Below are 18,981 nucleotides of genomic sequence, written 5' to 3'. Positions count from 1 at the left end.
TTGTGGCTCTTTGTTGAGCTAACTGGAGCAGACCACACACAATCCAACCACAGTTGTCGTTACGTACAAGTATGTGTGGACTCACAGGTGCAATTGAACTAGCAGGGATCCTGTTTACTGACCGGTTGAGTAGGAGCACCTGTGGCTAAAGCCAAACTGGCAGGGTTTTTTACTTTCTGGACCTGGGTTTGGCATCTCTGGTGTGGAGTCTGTCAGATCAAAAATCTTTGAAGATTTGAAAAATTCTTGTGTGTACCAGGACTTAGCTGCCTCTTTCTTCAATGTCAGTGTCAATGAAACTTAATGTATCCATTCACAAAATGGTGACGTGGTATGGTGCAATGGAGGGAAATTTCAAGGACACACAGGTGACACTGCATCAGAAGCAACTGATGATTCAATATCTTGCTTGAGTGTACTTCAACTGCACTGAGTGGCAGTCAACCCAAATTTACTGCTGGGTGATTATTTATCGCCCGCCCAAAGGGAACAGAAGTCAATAAACCCCAACCAAACTGAATCTCACATCTGTGCAACATATGTAGCACGCTAGAATATGATAATGATGAACATTAAACGACCGTTAGCAGTTTGAATTTCCAGGCTGGCACACAGAGAAAGAGGAAACTCCAAACAGTAAAGGAATTGATCTGATCCAAGTGAATCATTAACATGCTTGTGACAGTGTATAAAGCTCATGATGTTCCCCCTGTGGCTCCTCAGCCAGTCACACAGGAGGGAGACGGCTGTCAGCAGTAGGATAAGCAGAACAACAACATGAAAACAAGTCTGATCTACTTATTTGTTCTCGCTGGCGCCTGTCTCCCTGTCCTGTGCGGCAACGAGGAGCAGCCCACCCCCGGGCCCGTGGCTTCTTCTGAAACCCGCTCGCACTTTGCAGCTCTGGATGACGTGCGTCTCCTGGCCAACGGCCTCCTCCAGCTGGGTCAGAGCCTTCGGGATTTTGTGCACAAGACCAAGGACCAGATCAATGATATCTTCCAAAAGCTCAACATCTTCGACCGGTCATTCTACCAACTTTCTGTGCTGGCCAGCGAAATCAAGGAGGAGGAAGAGGAGCTGAAGAAGACGGCGGTGGTTTTGAAAGCTAACAATGAAGAGATCAGGGGCATATCTGTCAAAATCAGCTCCAAGGTGGACACCATCATGCAGGAGAAGATCTCTATGCAGAGCAAAGTGGAAGGCCTGGAAGAGAAGCTGAGGAGTCTGTCTCAGGGCTTGTGGACTGGCGACCAAGTGGGAGAGATCATTGGCCTTAGGGTAAGGTTTCGCCCTCCACTTGCTTCTTCCAGGAAGTTCAGCAGACCGATTTCATAAACCTTTGTGTGATGCTGAATTGCAGTCATCAAAAAGCAGCTATGCCCTAAAAGCAATCCGCTGGACTAAACAAAAATCTTTTTAAAAATGTTGTAATTTGTTACAGCTAAATTTCTTAGTTTCACTCAAATTATATTCATGATTTGGTTGAAAGCATCATTTTCAATTTTATATAAATCAAATATGTTTATTTTGGCACAACCAAAAATAAATAAATAAGTTACATTCAAGTTACTTTTTACTTTGGAATAAACTAATTAAATTGCTTTTGTTACAGTCAATTTTATTACTTTGCCCTGAATTGAATATCTGATTTAAGTATGTATGAACAAAATTTGTGGGGTACAACCAGAACTGGTTGCCAGACAGTTGTAGGGAACACATAGATGATCAAACATACACATTACCATGTCAAGGGGCATTTTAGTGTTCAATTAACCAACCATGTACTGTATGTTTTGGGAGGAAACTGAAGTACAGTGGAACCTCTGAGTTTGAACGTCTCAGAACTCATACAATTCGGACTTCAACCAAAAAATCTGAGTAAAAGATGCCTCGCAGTTTGAACAAATTTGCGGAGTTCGAACACCCAAGCAAAGCAAGCTAAGCCGAACGTACCTTGAAAATGGGTAAACAAGTGAAGCCGAGCAATGCCGAATGTTCACGTTGCGGTAGTTGAGACGATGCACTGCTCATTTCAGATCGTGAATACTCCCGGAGGTGCTCCATACTCGCGAGTGCATTTTGATTTTCCACGACAATTTTCTCCGTCATGGGCCCAAAAAAAGACAACAGTGGCAGCAAAGAAAAACATACAGTGCTACAAATCACAGTGGAATTAGGAAGGAGATTATCACGCACTTGTAACTACCGTGACCACTTCTGTAAATACTGGCACGAGGACCCCCCTTAGCTGTTCAACAACGTGCCTGACGTTAAACAACGCACGCAAGGACCGCTTAGTAGTTTCACAATATGCCCATTGTAAAATACACAAACTCAGCACTGAACTAAAGCTAACATAGCATTTATCATCCACTGATGCCATCACACCACAACAGGTAAGGTATTTTTATTGTTTAAATACTGGAATATACTGTAAATGTAAAAAACATAAAACAGAAATTAAAATGTGAATTTTCAGTTTTTGGAGTTTGGGAACGGATTAATTGCATTTACATTATTTCCTATGGGAAAACATGTTTCGGAGGTTGAACAATTCGGACTTTGAACACTTCGCAGGAACGACTTATCTTCAAACTCCGAGGTATCACTGTACCTGGAGAATGCCCACGGAGGGACCAGGAGAATATGGAAGCTCCGCATAGGAAGGCTTGAGGCTAGCTTTGAACCCTGGACCGCTGAACTGTGATGTGTACAGTATGTGCTTACCAGTGGGCCACCAAGCCAGCTAAGTTTCTAGTTCATATAAAACAAAAACATATTTGCAGTTAAATAATAAACTGCTATGTTAAAAACAAGAAATTTTGACATTTTTTATTAATGCAAATGAGAATTCAAGACAGGAGAAATAGTTTTTTAGTTTTTCTTACATTTTTTAAAAATAGTTGTAGGGTTTTTTTGTTTTGTTTTTTTGTTAAAAAAAGTTTTATGTTCATATATTTTTATGTAAAAACTTTTATAGGGACAGTTTTCCTGTTTTACTGCCATTTTGTTATTTGACTACAAATATATTTTTGTTTTATTTTAATTGCAAACTTAGCTAGCTTGGTGGCCCACTGGTACCTACCCAACCTGTGTGGATCTTGCAACGTAGCTATTCTGTAGGTACTCTGATTTCATCCCCCAAGCATGGCACGGTAGGTTAATTGAACACTAAAGTGCCCCTGTTGGACAGTCGTAGAGATGATGCTGGGCAGTGAAGGGTGCAGTTGCATGCAAAGCTCAGTAGATGTGCGGATTAGATGTCCACAAAATGTTTCTTGTTTTTTTGTTGATGGTGGTAGTAAGGGGCATTTTTACTATTGAAGTGTCCATCCAACTAGGAGTTTGACCTCACGCCAATCCCACATCACTGGTTTGGAAGCGCAGAGTGCTGAACACAGCTAATAATCCAGGCGGCTTCTGTGGTAGCTCAGCACCTTATTGGATGTTGTTGACTCCAGAGGACTGTGCTCAAAATAATCGTTTTTCAGGCCTCAATATCGTAAACAGCGTCTCCAGCTCACATTTTGTGAAGCTCCTCTTTTTTTGGTGGTGACTCATGATTTGATAATCTGATTATTTTGATCATGCACAGTGATCGTTCCCACTGACAGGCACTGTTTATACTCATTTGCATATTTCCACACATTGATTGAGATGTATGAAAGGAACGTGCTTGTCTTCATGCGTACGCACAGATTCATGCATTTTGATTTTTCTTTTTTTTGTGCAGACGACATTTTCTGTTTTTGTCCGTCATGTTTTAGTATGAACAACAGGTCTTACCCACCGCCCCTCTTCCCTAACTCACTCCTTTCTTTCAACCAGGGAGTGATTAACACCCAGGAGCAAAGCATCACAGAGCTACTGAAGGCTGTGAGGGAGCAAAGTGATCAACTCAACTACCAGAGGATTAAGATCAAGAGCCTGGAAGAAAAGGTAGTGGAATATTTATTTATTTATTTTAACAAAGGAATTGCCCTGAAATGTCCAAATCACGCACATATTAGAAAGAACCTGAAGTGATTCTTGGTTCAGGATTTACACAAAGGCAGCAGTGATGAAGTAGCTGTCCTCATCTTGAATATCCCAACAGTATCAAAAGTACTCGCTTGCAATTGTAGTAACATTTGAAGCAACGTTAACATTGCTTTTAATATTTGTATTGTAATTTTTGTACCTGCACTAGCCAAAGCATTTCTGAAGCATTTTGCTTTTACAAAAATAAGAATGCTCAGTTTTATTGATACTGTCAGAAAGATTTATTATTGTGCTCGTAGTTTACGTTGGGTTATAAATGCACTGCATTTTTCTGAGACTAAGTATTGGAAACACCCCACATTAGGATGCTGTGTTGTGACAATGGAAAAACTGTCAATAAAACCTGATGATTACTTTCTTTGTAAAGACCAGAGATGGGCGCGTCAATGAATTTTGAGCGTCCGTCATTCGATACGCGTCAACAGTCAGGACACACATTCATCATCGTCAATCCATCAATATTTCAAGCTGAACTAAACTGTAATCGTCAATCCGTCAATCTTATTTTAACCATAGATATGAACACTAGATGTCTCGTCCGCGCTGTGAGCCAATGGGAGGAAACGTGAGCACAGGGCAGCCATCTTGGGACAAGGCTGCTCGATCACTCATAACATTACGTACAGTCAATGGAGCACGGACTTAAAAAAAAAAGCGTAGATTGCTCAACTCTCCCAAATTCTCAACCGATTTTCATTTTTGCTGTTAGATATGACACAAGAGATGATACAAACAACTATTACGTGGTTTTAAAAAAGTGAAAAAATAAAATGAAAATTCAGCCTGAATCATAGCCATGTTAATAAGGTTTGGAACAAACCAATCTGTTTTTAAATCCGTCAAGAATTCAGCGAGTTACGAGTATTCGAGTAAATCATCCATTTTACTGACTGCAGCTCAGCAAACCAGATAGTCGCCTGTCCCAAGATGGCCGACCAATGGTCACGTTGCTGATCACGTGATGAGACATCTAGTGTTTATATTTATGGTCCGTTGGTACTGACTCTGGTTATTGATTACACTGATGGACAAAACCTACTTTCAGCAATGCTTAGTCTATTATTTTTTTCTAAGATTCCCATCATTCGTTAATCGTCAACAAAACGGGCGTCCATCATTGATGCTTTACTGGAACTTCCGTCAATATTGAGAGAATGCCCAGCTCTGGTAAAGACAGATATGTTCATACTGCTCATTTCCTGGTTCTTCGAGAATTTGCAACTAAATGTGTTTTAGTTTCAACACTGAGGTGGATGTATTATGTGTATATAAATAATAATAAAAAAAAATGTTTCCTAGTTTACAGCCAGCACATTTGCCCAAGACACAATTGAAAGGAAGCTTGAATCCTTCAACAGCGATACACCAACACTCAGCCCTTATCTGGTCTCAGACTCCAGCAAGAAAACTGCAGATATGGGTGAGATATCAGTATCAGCGTCGGATGGGAGCTTCATAGAATATTAGAATTGCTATCTGTCAGGAAATGTGTTTATTCAGTCTGACTGTGTGTGTGTGTGAGATCAACGTGTTAGATTTCTCAGACATCAACCCTACTTTTGTCTTTTACCTACACGGTGAAGTGATGCCTGGCATACAGTAACTGCAGGGCTTACTGAGCAAATGATTCGACTTTAAACGCTACTCATTTCAAGCTTGTTTTGCTCCATTTTAAAAAGATCTCCCATCAGACTGCAATGAAGTATTCAACAGAGGTGAGAGATTCAGTCAAGTGTACGCCATCAGACCGAATGGATCGGAGCCCTTCAACGTGTTTTGTGACATGAGTGCAGGTAAAGTAATGTCTCGCTTCACATTTTAGTTACTTCAAAAAAAAAAAATGGGGGGGGGGGGGGGGGTTCATTCTTCCACACTTTCTTCCTCTGTGCTACAGTATGCTGATTACTTACTTTACATATCACACAAGCAGGTGCACCCCAATAAAGTAGATTATCACAGATTATTTTGTTGTTGTTGTTCAACTAAAAAGTTGTTACTCATATTATTATAATTTCGGTATTTCAAAAAAATAATTCAATGTTTCTTATATAATATTTAAATTTCTTGAATTTTATGTTTATTGTGTTGTCACCGCCAAAATTATATTTAAAAAAAATTAAAGTGTATTGAATCTATATGGAATCTGTATGATATGTCTTTATATTAGTACTTTCTGAGTTGAACCACTGATATATTGCAACTTGAGTTTTCCACAGTATTTTAATTTATTTAGATGCACCATTTTTTTTTCTTTTTAAACTCTGCTGGTACAAAAGCAAAATGAAAAAAAAACTTCTTTTTTATATTTGTTGTATTGGCTTTCTTCTAGATCATGGAGCAACGGTCATCCAGCGAAGGAAGGACGGCTCTGTCAACTTTGATCAAACTTGGGAGAAATATGAAAATGGATTTGGAGATTTTCACGGTATGTCAAAGAAACAAAAAAACTGAAGATTTATATGATAGGCTGTAAAGGCCAAAATAACATTTACCTCTCATTGCTGTTGTCAAGTAACCCAAGGGTCAGCGGTTCAGTTCCTGCTCTCTTCAAGTCATGTGTCATTGTGTCCTTAGGAAAGACACGTCACACACGCCGCTCACACTGGTGTATGGCAGGTGCAAATGTTTGGTGGTGGTCGGGGGGGCGTAGGCGCACACTGGCAGCCACGCCTGTCAGCCTGCCCCAGGGCAGCTGTGGCTGTAGTTTACCGCCACCAGTTAGAATGTGCGAGTGCGTAAACAATGCATCCATTGTAAGAGCTTAGAGTATGCGAAAACAAAAGATAAGGCGCCATATACAGTAAATGAAATGCATTCTTATTATCATACACAAAAAACTCACATCTAAAAAAAAACTTCTCACACATACATCTGCCACTTCATAAAGTTTAAAATTAGCGCGAAAAAAACTCGTAGGGTCGCTATAGTCTAATGTGAGGATTTGTTGGTGGTAAATGGGACTTTGTTCATCAAATAAAAAGGCGGGATGGAGACCACTTAATAAACTCGCAAATTAAACACTTTATAAAGTGGCAAATTTGCGAGATTTGTTCTCTGACTATTGCCCCCGCCCTCTAAAAAAAATAATAATAATAATTATGCGTGGCAGTAATACGCCGTAATACTTTTACACTCGAAAAATAGCCAACTTAAAATAATTGCTTCAATTGGTAACACACAATTGAATTAGGTTAATCCAAAGTGAATATTTAAATTTAATTAATTATCAGTTTTTCATTAAACTAATATATTTGGATTAATTAAATTTAAATGTGTGTCACCAATTGAAGCAATTATTTAAGTTATTTAAAGCGAATAGCCTATTTAAGTTTAATTAATTACCGGTATCAGTTCTTCATTAAACTCATATATTTGGGTTAACTTAATTCAAATGTGTGTCACCAATTGAAGCAATTGTTTAAGTTGATTCAACAATTCAGTTTTTTGAGTGAAACACTTCTTTTATTTTGTGAGTGAGACTTTTTTTTTTTACTACATTTTTCTTTTTGTTTTATTAAGGGGGTTTGCGGAGAAAAGATAACTATTTTATGTGGGAGAGAGTTTATTTTGGTGTGTGGGTTTTGTTTTTTATTTATTTATTTCTAATACCTCACGCACTCTCAGTCACCATCAACGTTGTCTAAGAATGTTAAATAAAATTTACTTACACTTTAGTACACAACAAAACTATCCAAAAATGGCGGCCAGCTTCAGAGCTCTTCAGTCCATCCAAGTGCAATCCTCAACCCAATCTGCTCAAAATCCACAGCTACCCATTGAGTGGAGTAGGAAAACAACCCAGCATTTTTTATGGGTTGATTTTAAAGTAAAGTATATGCCTAAAAGCCGCTATGCTAATCAATTAATTCCACTCCAAAATACTTGAGAGTGTTGTGGTCATTTTGATACATGTTGAAGTCATTTTCTTACTGTGTGTCTCGCAGTAGTCTGTCGCTGCTTTGTTTGTGCAATTATGTGGTTGTAACTAGCCCTCTCATGTTTCCTTCTGTGCTTCTCATTTGTGGTCAACCATGTCTCTTCCAGGGGAGTTTTGGCTGGGTCTCAGGAAGATTCACTCGCTGGTCGCACAGGGCAATTCAGTCCTCCACATCCATCTGGAAGACTGGAAACAGAACAAGCGCTTCATCGAATACACTTGCGACCTTGACGGTCCAGAGAGCAACTACACTATTCACCTCAAGCTACTGTCAGGAGATCTGACCGACCCCATGAAGAACCACACGGGCATGATGTTCTCCACTAAGGACAGGAACAATGACAAGAACCGGGACCCCAACTGTGCCCGCAACTGCACAGGTAAAGTTGATGTCATCGCTTGACAAATCAAGGCAGCTAAACTATATTTTTGGTTCATTTGTATTTCTTGAAACTTAAGGTGGTTGGTGGTTCAATAGCTGCGGAGACACCAACTTGAACGGAAGATATTTCCTCACAAGACACAAGGGACGTTCGGACCGTCGAAGAGGCATCCATTTGAAGCCGGGTCGAAAAGCTTCTTACTTGCTTAGATTCACGCAGCTATCCATCCATCCCTTCAATGCGTCCTCGTCGTCATCTGACACAGGTGGCTTCATCACAAATAACAACCGCAAGCGGTGAATAGGAAACAGGAAACAGTGTACGGAGGCCTCTTCAGGAAAGCTTTACTTTTGTGGGCAGCCATCATTTCAGAAGGCCTTGGCTCAATGTGGGACTGGTCACAGAAAAGTTTAAAGCAACACCGGCAAGTGTTCTGTCAAGAAACGCAAGACATGCTAATTGCTAGGATGATTTTTTTTTTAAATATATATATATATATATTTAACATACAATTTGAATATTTCCTTCAGTATATTTCTATCTATCTATCTATCTATCTATCTATCTATCTATCTATCTATCTATCTATCTATCTATCTATTTCTCTCTCTCTCTCTCTCGCTGTATGTCTGCCTGTTAATTAGATCATACATTAAAGAACAAACGGGGAAAAAAATGTCAGTTTATTGCAATAAATAAATAATTTCCAAGTATTTTACTCTTCAGTAAATCATTTTCCATTTAAAACATGATCCCCTTTGAGTCACATTGACAAAAGTGAGTACCCCCTGTGTAATTATTTTTATTAGATCGATAATGGTTTAACACTGAAGAAATGACTGATTTATGAATGTCTTTAGAGTCATGTTCGTCATAAATGAATGAAGGAGAGTTGCTAAAAGCCTAGCCCAATTTTTTTAAGTATATAAATATGAAGGGAAATGGTCAAAATTGGCAAATAATTGACGCTCCTTATAATTACCATGGTGGAATTGAAAAATATAATACAATAAGCAGGGTTCCAGTGCTTTACAAACCAATTTGTGCTATATGTCTGCCATTGTATCTGATGATGTGATTTGTATTACTTAACTTAGCAATGGCAACTTCGCCTAATGTTGATATAGCTTCTGGTGAAGATATTCCTAACTGATTATATTGATAGAATCATAATTTAGATCTGTAGCTTTTATTATGTGGTGTATTTTATCTCATATGGGGGGGGGGGAAAAGAAGCTCTTGTTCTGGCAACAAACACTTGTCAGTACTGTCAATAAACAGTAGAGGGCAGTGCAGTTCTTTCTTTTTAATGTACTTTGTACTTGGACCACACACTTTTGCGTGTTTGCATCCAATCTGCCGACTCATATTCTGAGTTTATACTGAGACTGGCAACCATTCTCTTTATTTTCCTTTTTATCGAACTCACATTAAGTTGAATTGCACTATTACTGTGTTCTTCCTTTTTGCTGTAATGGACCAGTGCTAACCACTGTGCTGTATCTATTATTAGAGTTGATAATGTGTTTTGTTAATACGCTGTAGACGCCATATTCTGTATCTCCTTTCAATTTCTGTGCAGTGATATTGTGATTGCCGCTTTCAATGCTAATGCTCCTCCTTAGAAGTGAGATGCCATCCATGTTTTGCATGTCGTTACTGTGAGCCTTGCTGTGAAGCAAACAGCTCGCTTCCACAGACACACCCAAACACAACTTTATGGCTTGACAGTGATCTCCCTGCACATGTGTGAAGGAGCGTCTTCAGTTACTCGCCCCGCGTCTGCATACACACACACATTAGTTTGAAAGGTTATTTTGGGTCCAGTAAGAACCACTGTGCACACTGCGGGGGAAATAATAGAAGTAGTCAAGATTTCAGCCAGCAGTTGCGTCCCTGTAATACGTTCTCTCAAAACAACAGCTTTCCTCGATCTTGGTCTGCCGCCGCACTGGGTCGAATTTTCCAAACAAAGATGGACAACAGTCCTTTGCGGGTGCTGACTGTCCCGACGTCCCCTTACCCTGACCAGAGACCTGGTACCAACGGTCTGAGGAGAAAGGTCCATGTCTTCCAGTCCAGGAGGAACTATCTGCACAACTTCATCCAGAGTATCTTCTCCTCCATTGACCTCCGTGACCGCCAGGGTTCGGCAGTGGTGGTGGGGGGAGATGGACGCTTTTTTAACCAAACAGCCATTGAGGTTATTGTGCAGATGGCAGCTGCCAACGGGGTCAGTGACATCATCTGTGTTCATTTACTTAATTTCTCCATGCACAGTGCGAGCATCCTTAGAATTGTTATTTTGTATGCATGTGTGTTAGATTTAGATTATGTCAGTGTCAGCTAAGCATATACCAGTTATACAAGTCTTTCATTGTTTTTGTTCTAACTAGGGTTATAAAAGTTTTGGAATTTTCAATACAGCTTTTTTATTATTTGATTATTATTTATTAATTTATTATTATTAATATTTAGTTTTGTTTTTAAATTTAGTTAGTTAGTTAGAGGAGGTTTCATAGTTTTTTTTTGTCCCCCCCCCCAAAAAAGCTTAATTTTATTTTTGTTTAGATTAGTTTTAGTATTAGCTTTCGTTTTTTAAGATATCTAAAACCTCATAGAATTGTGTTGTTGTTTTTTTAAATAACATTTTTAAAATCACTTTCTCCAAATCAAATACAGGTACTGTATAACAGTACACAGACTTTAAAGTACAATAATAATAAGAAGGACAATAAGGGCAGTGCATAATAGTGCTTCTAAAATTAGATGCATCACAACCCTCAAGTCTTCAAGCTACGTGTTATATGTGCCCCCACTTGTCTAACCACAACATTCTGATTACGGTTGTGTTTGTGGAATATGAATTAAGCAGCAGAATCCACCTGTTTTTATCCATATCAGGGGGCGGCCATTTTGCCACTTGCTGTTGATAAAAAATGACATCATCACAGTGCCCGACGACTCAAGTGATGACCAATCACGGCTCACCTGTTTTCTGAGTGCGGTCATGTGACGTCACTAGCTGAGTCTTGATTGGTCGACGTTACCTGAGCAACTGTGATCTCATTTACAGTGGACAGCAAATGGCAAAATGGCCGTCCCCTGTGATGGACAAAAACGGGTGGATTTTGCTGCTTAATTCATATTCCATAAACATAATCAGAATGTCGTGTTTAAACTTGTGGGGCTGCATAGAACATTATATTGTAATAATTACATTTAATAATAATTGTATTCCAATTAATTTAATACTGAATATGTTTGAATGAGGTCAACTAATGGTGTAAGGGTTCAGTTTTCTCTCAGAATCAGAGTGAATGTCAATGTCAGGTTATTTTTCTGCATGTGTCCTGCAATTATCATGCAATCAATTCAGGTTGTAGTTACCAGCGCCCCATAAACCTAAACAGGCAAACAGTATAGAAAATGAAAGGACGGCTATATCTTTGCATTGCAGTAAATCTTCACTTTCCATGCTCAGGGAATAATCTTGAAGCAATTTACAAGCGTGAAATACACCCTCAAATGACACAACCTGCTCTTCAAGTGCCTCAACTTACATTGGTGAAGTGAAATTTTACTTCTTGGAGCAAGAAACACATCAAATCCACCAAAGTGCTATGCCTGCTAACACCAATTCGAGTAAAACACCCAATGACATGTACCTGTGACATTTTCTCAGGTGGGCTGTCTCATCATTGGTCACCATGGATTAATGTCCACGCCGGCCTGCTCTTGTGTGATCAGGAAATTCAAAGCCATTGGTGGCATCATCCTCACTGCCAGTCACAATCCAGCGGGGCCCGATGGAGACTTTGGCATCAAGTTCAACACTGCAAATGGAGGTATGCAGGAGCATCAGTTAAAAGTAATAGTATCCGACAAGAAAATGTTCTCAGAGTCACTGAGCCAGACTGTACAAGGCAACGGCGCAGTATTGCCACGAGATGCATAGAGATGTTTGAAACGAAAAAAATAAAAACATTCACTCATTCATGCCTCATCAAGGACCGGCCAATGATGCTGTCACCAACAAGATCTACCAGATCAGCAGAACCATTGAAGAGTTTGCCATCTGCCCCGGACTCAGACTGGATCTAACGACGCTGGGCAAACAGACATTTGATCTGGAGAATAAATTCAAACCTTTCACAGGTAATTTAATCAAAAGCAAAATTGAAGAAATATACATTTTGATGCACAAAACCAGCAAAACTCAAAGTTTCTCCTTCGTGTCATTTCAAGTTGAAATAGTGGATGCTGTGGAGTCCTATGCTAACTTGATGAGGAATATCTTTGACTTTGCTGCCCTGAAGGAGCTCCTATCCGGCGAGGACCACATCACGATAAGACTGGATGCCATGCATGGAGGTGAAAACGTAGTTTAGGTGTCAAACTATCTGATAACGAACATGTAAAATCCTTGTTTGACTCCAGCGTAGCACGTGTTCACATTGTTTGCATGAGGTTCACACTTCTTTTCCTGAGAGATTCAATTAGACCAGTGGTCAGTAACCTTTACTGTCAAAAGAGCCATTTTAGGCCAAATAAATAACCAAAAATGTCTGGAGCCACAAAATATTTGAACATTGTGATGAATGAAACTATGTGATCGTGTTAGCCTGATGTACTGTGGGCCCAGCCGCTTAACTCATTCACTGCCATTGACGACTATAGACGTCAAAAATTCATGTGAACTATTTCTCTTAGTTTACTTTTAAAAAAAAATTCATTAAATTCATTATGAAAACCTAGAATATTTTTTTTTACATTTATAACAGATATATAATGTGTTATTAATCGTGAGTCAACTATTGAAGTCATGAGATTAATTACAAATAAAAAAAATTATTTAAAAAAAAAAATCAAAAATTAGGGGCATCAAGCGATAATTATTTTTTTTATTGTAATTAATCACATGACTTCACTAGTTAACTAACGATTAGTCACAAATTTTATATCTGTTCTGAATGTATAATAAAAAAATCTGTTTTCATGCTCTTGTTAGCAAAAGTGGAAAAAATGTTAAACTAATAGAAATAGTTCAAATGAATTTTTTACGTCTATAGCCGTCAATGGCAATGAATGAGTTTATAGAGCTGCACTATAACAGAAAAAGATGTAGCATCCAATAGTTTGAGATTCATTTTCTTCTACCTTTCGTCCTCCGTTTTTTGAAAAAAAAAAATTTTATTATTCCAGTCTTCGTTTTTCACATATTTTTAGGCTTTTCTGCCTTTCTGTAAAATGTCTTACATTTCTGGCAATTTTATAGACATATTGTGATTTTCAGCCTCTTTTTCCTTTTTTTGTACATCTTGTGGCTATTTTTTGCATCAATTTTCTGCCATTTAATTTTCAGGACTTGTTTTGGATATTTTATAGTTACTTTTTTTCTGCCTTTTTTTATTCATTTCTCTGATATTTTTGGCAATTTCATGGATATTTCATGGTAATTTTCTACTTTTCCTCTTCCTTTTAGGACATTTTTAGGGTGTTTTTTGTTGTCGTTTTTTTTTTACTTTTTCATTTACCTTTCGTCTTTTTTTTGAATATTTAATTATTCATTTTAAATCTAAGTCATTAATTCATTTAAAGAATGTTTTATCTAAAAAATAAATATAAGTATGTAAAAAAAAGAAGAAGTCATTTCTAGTATTTTATTTTATTTTTTAGAGATCCACAGGAGAGGGACTAAAAAGCCAAATGTGGCTCCAGAGCCGCAGGTTGCAGACCTCTGAGTTAGCCTCTTTCAGTTGTCCAAAATATCTATCATCAGCTTTCTGTGACTTACAATAAATGTATATGTTCTCAAGCTCAAGTCCACAGTCCAACTTCATACAACAGGTAAGCCGCCCGCAGGTTCATGTTTGTCTTATAGTGTCCCACCTGTTTCCACTGTAGTGGCTGGTCCATATGTGAAGCGTATTCTGTGCGAGGAGTTGGGCTGTCCTGCCAATTCTGCCGTTAATTGTGTCCCAATGGAGGACTTTGGAGGTCAACATCCCGATCCGAACCTCATCTACGCCGCAGACCTGGTTGACAGCATGCGGGATGGAGAGCAGGACTTTGCCGCTGCATTTGATGGTGATGGGGTGTGTGCCCCTACATTTAGATGTTAAGAAAACAATAGAAGCAAATTGTTGTGTTTCGCAATTAAAATAAATCAGACATCTGTGACTAGAATTAATGTGAACCGGAGCTCTTTACTCATTCTTTCTGTCTACTCATTGGCTCTGTAGGATCGAAACATGATCCTCGGGAAGCACGGCCTCTTTGTCACCCCGTCTGACTCTGTGGCCGTGATTGCTGACAACATCTTTTGCATCCCATACTTTCAGCACCGAGGAGTGAGGGGCTTCGCCCGCAGCATGCCCACAAGTGCAGCCTTAGACAGGTAAAATGTTTGGCCTGGTAATGTGTTGATTACAGTAGAGCCTTTTTGAGTTGAATGCTACAAAGTTATACAAAATTTGACCCACATTTTCAGGAGAGAACAGATTGAATGCATTTGCGCACACCAATTTCATCTCTCAGACCCTAATGAGTCAAATTCTGCTTCCGCAATGTCAAAGCATGTGTATACTTCCACCGTGATGATTTTTAATGGGAACAGGGGGACCCGCTTCGATTAGCCGCGAGTCGGCTGCATTCCATCCCGCAATGGCGCAAAAGCTCCCTTACGCTCAATTTCACCTTTGCAAAGTCTAACAAAATACCAAAGAAAAGAAAGCTCCACCCATACGCGCACTTAGACGCTTTGTGCCAGACTTGTGTTGGGCCCAAAAATAGGGCCCTTCATGTGAGTCTGGCTTTTTCTTTGGCTTTTTGATTATTTCCTATACCTTTTAGAAGAAGGAAAAACTTCCACAAAGAGTGCTTTAGTCTTTGAATATTTTTCTATCAACATTGTTTAACTTTATACAGCTTTAATATTGTTATATAAACACTTTATATACCAGGGGTCTCAAACTTGTGGCCTGGGGGCCATTTGCAGCCCACGGGATGGTATTTTGTGACCCACACAGTTGTTTGTTTGTTTGTTTGTTTGTTTGTTTGTTTGTTTGTAAACACTCATGGGCTACCACAACTCAGACTCCTGACAGCTTTTGGTGAAACCTAATTCTGTAGTGACTTTTTCAAGACTTGATATGAAGAGAAAGGTTGGGAACAAGAACAGACAGTTTAAAGAAAAAACGGAGACGGGTTGTTGTTGTTTTTATAGTACTGGAGCGCCCTGCCATGTCATGAATGCACAGATGAGTTGCAGTGCTCAAGAAATCAGACTTCATGACTCATTGCTCATCTAGACATTCTAAGAATTTGTAATATTTTGAACAATTATCAATAAATACTGAAATGATTGGATTAGTTGTACTTTTTTTAATAGTTTTTTTGTGGAATACTTGGATGCAGCCCAGACACTCAGACTCTATCGCCGGCATACATTTCCATCATTTTATGGGACTGGGATTGGTGTTCGACCGAAGAGGTTCCATTGTATATTAAAACCAATGAGCTAAAGCTTGGCTAGCTTTGACTATCTTTAGATAACCTTAGATGACCTTAAAATGTATTTCTCAAGTTTTGTGGTTTTGCTTCAGTCTCAATTCTATCTGTGTGTGCTTCAAATAATTTCTATTTCTGTATTTCTTGCAGAGTAGCCAAGGCAACAAAAATAGAGCTATATGAAACTCCCAATGGGTGGAAGTTCTTTGGAAACCTAATGGATGCTGGAAGACTGTCTTTGTGTGGAGAAGAAAGCTTTGGAACAAGTAATTCTTCAGCCTTGTTATGACATATTCTTAGTATTTTTTAGTGTATGATTCCTTTGTCCCATATCATGTTTCAGGTGGAGACCATATTCGGGAGAAGGATGGGATTTGGGCTGCGCTGGCGTGGCTGTCCATCCTTGCTACAAGAAGGCAAAGTGTGGAAGATATACTTAAATACCACTGGCTAAAATATGGAAGAAACTACTTCACCAGGTCTGATGTGGCCAAAAGCAGCCGAGTTCAGGGACTGCCACATTTAGACCTTCTGTCATTAAATGAATCAAAAGTGAGAGATAGCAAAATCATTTGCTATGTTAGGTTCATTGAAATCTCTGCATGTGTGAATGTATTATGTTTATGTGGAGACCAGCACGAGGTGTAACCGCCTCTCGCCTGAAATCAGATGGGATAGCCTCCAAATTACACATGACCTTAATGAGGACAAGCGGTGTATATTACAGATTGGTCAAACCAGATTTGGAAGGGAAAAACTTTTTTTTTTTGCTGAGCATTACTGCCATCTAGTGGGTGTCACATGCACATGCACGATCTAACAGTCTTTGTGCATGTAATGTAGCAGTGTAGTTTAACGTTCTAAATTCAAGAGAAACACTTCTGAAGATGCTGGATATTACATTAGAATACAATCCTTTTTTGTTTTGTTTTGTTTGCTCCAGATATGACTATGAGAACGTAGACATTGATGCAGCCTGTGAAATGATGGAAGATCTGGAGATCATGATTGCAGACAAGTCCTTTGTGAAGCGACGATTTGCAGTGGAAGACAAAATCTACCAAGTGGAAAAGGCGGACAATTTTGAATACACAGACCCAGTTGACAGCAGTATCACGCGGAACCAGGTGCTGTGTATCACAAATACTGCATTACATTTAAATATACTGTGCTGTATGTTGTGTCAACACAGTCGAAATGTCTGTAAATTGACATTTCCTCTGTAGGGTCTGCGGATAATCTTCTCTGATGGCTCTCGAATCATCTACAGACTGAGTGGTACATGTAGTGGCGGGGCCACAGTTCGAATTTACTTGGAAAGCTATGAGAAGGAAGATGTCTTTCAGGAAACACAGGTAAATATGCATAAAACCAACTTACACAAAATCATTTCAAATATATAATTATTTGTTTCCAATGTTTTAAGATTGTAGTGTTAGAATGCTGGGTGTCCAAACTTTTTCATCTTCTGGCCACATACAGAAAAAAATCAGAAATACTTTGTCTTGAATGTATTAAACACACTGAAATCAAGCAAGCAAACAATTATTTATTATTTATATTTTCTAGTTATTTTTGGAAAAACTGCAACGTAACCGCTTTCTGATCAGACTTTGACACAGAGCAGAAAGTAGAGGAAATGATTTTGCTTCTCAAATTGAATACCTGCACCACATTGTTATTATTCAGTCATAAATTGTTTATTCTTATCTTTGCATAATCTAAAAAACATATCTACAATATATAAACCAATTTATTAGTAGTAGTGGCATCTATTTGTTCGACACTTTCCCTCATTTTGAGTATACGCCGTGGCCGCAAAAGTGGATGGTGGGCTACAAATAGCCCCCCCGCGCCATAATTTGGACACCCCTGCTCTACAATATGCCAGAATACAAGGATATTTTGGAATAGTATACTTCCTCAAAATGTATTTAATATGAACTCATTCACTGCCATAAATTCATTAAAAATATATAAAAAATTAAGGGCAACAGGCAATTACAATTTTTAATTGTAATTAATCGTATGACTTCACTAGTTAACTCACGATTAAACGCAAACTTTATATCTGTTCTAAATGTACAATTAAAAAAATTCAAGGTTTTCATACTCTTATTAACAAAAGTGGAAAACATTTAAACTAATAGAAATAGTTCAAATGAATTTTCGACGTTTATAGCGGTCAATCGCAGTAAATGAATTAAAAAACAGAAGAAGAAAAGATTACAGTTTTGGGGCGTCAGATGATTAAAATTGGAATCGTAATTAATCACATGACTTTACTAGTTAATTCACGATTAATCACAAATTTTATATCTGTCCTAAATGTACAATAAAATAAATTCTAGCTTTTCATACTCTTAACAAAAAAGGGGGAAAATGTTTAACTAATAGAAATAGTTCAAATTAATTTTGGACGTTTTTAGCCATCAATGGCAGTGAATGAGTTCATCTGCATTTTATAATAATGCAACTTTGTGACGTAGACTTTTTTTTGTCATATCATTTTCTACTCTGACCATATGTTGTTTTTGTGGGACAGGTGGTGCTGGCACCGCTAGCCACAATCGCTCTCAAGATTTCCCAGCTCCATCACAGGACTGGTCGAACCGGTCCATCAGTCATCACATAACCAAAGTCGCAGTTGCTTTTATTTAAAATATGAACTTTATATTTCAACTTTTTATCCAACACATGTCTTTGAATTTGAGGCAACTGTATCATCATTGCACGTGACTGTGCCACATTAAAAAGCTTTTTATTTTTGATTTATGACTTGCTTCCTTTTTTTTTTTTTTGCTAGTTAAGTTTTTTTCCACATCATTTTTCATTCTGCTTCATCTGTTTTATTGTCCTTATCTATCAATGTGTAATTTGTTTTTGTGAAATAGTATCACATGATCATCCATAACGCTTCATACTGGAAAATTGGAACTCATCAGTGAATGACGTCTGCAAATTGGAGTGAAATTGATGACTGCTGAGGGATGAAAAGCTGTCTTGCTTATGCATACATAAACACCGCATCACATAGCAGGTGATAGTTCCAGAAAATCATAGATAACAATAAAACTTAATTTGAGTTAGTATTGTTGTATATTA

At 38.4% G+C, this 18,981-nt stretch overlaps 2 protein-coding genes across 2 annotated transcripts; both read left to right on the top strand.

The window, feature by feature from the left end:
• Positions 1–714: 714 nt before the first annotated feature.
• Positions 715–9,077, top strand: LOC144044557 (angiopoietin-related protein 3-like). The gene is made up of 7 exons (XM_077559045.1): positions 715–1,281; positions 3,832–3,942; positions 5,344–5,464; positions 5,724–5,837; positions 6,374–6,469; positions 8,089–8,361; positions 8,441–9,077. Exons 1-7 carry the CDS (start codon positions 778–780, stop codon positions 8,662–8,664), a joined length of 1,443 nt encoding a protein of 480 aa, XP_077415171.1. The 5' UTR covers positions 715–777; the 3' UTR covers positions 8,665–9,077.
• Positions 9,078–10,230: 1,153 nt separating this feature from the next.
• LOC144043832 (phosphoglucomutase-1-like) lies at positions 10,231–18,651 on the top strand. The gene is made up of 11 exons (XM_077557840.1): positions 10,231–10,597; positions 12,050–12,212; positions 12,376–12,522; positions 12,613–12,738; positions 14,272–14,462; positions 14,610–14,764; positions 16,027–16,142; positions 16,220–16,355; positions 16,820–17,003; positions 17,103–17,231; positions 18,422–18,651. The coding sequence occupies exons 1-11, from the start codon at positions 10,340–10,342 to the stop codon at positions 18,509–18,511; spliced, it is 1,695 nt and encodes a 564-aa protein (XP_077413966.1). The 5' UTR covers positions 10,231–10,339; the 3' UTR covers positions 18,512–18,651.
• Positions 18,652–18,981: the final 330 nt, after the last annotated feature.

Source organism: Vanacampus margaritifer, chromosome 2, assembly GCF_051991255.1.
Source record: "Vanacampus margaritifer isolate UIUO_Vmar chromosome 2, RoL_Vmar_1.0, whole genome shotgun sequence".
In the NCBI taxonomy this organism is placed as follows: domain Eukaryota; kingdom Metazoa; phylum Chordata; class Actinopteri; order Syngnathiformes; family Syngnathidae; genus Vanacampus; species Vanacampus margaritifer.
This window is presented reverse-complemented; position numbering and strand designations above follow the sequence as displayed.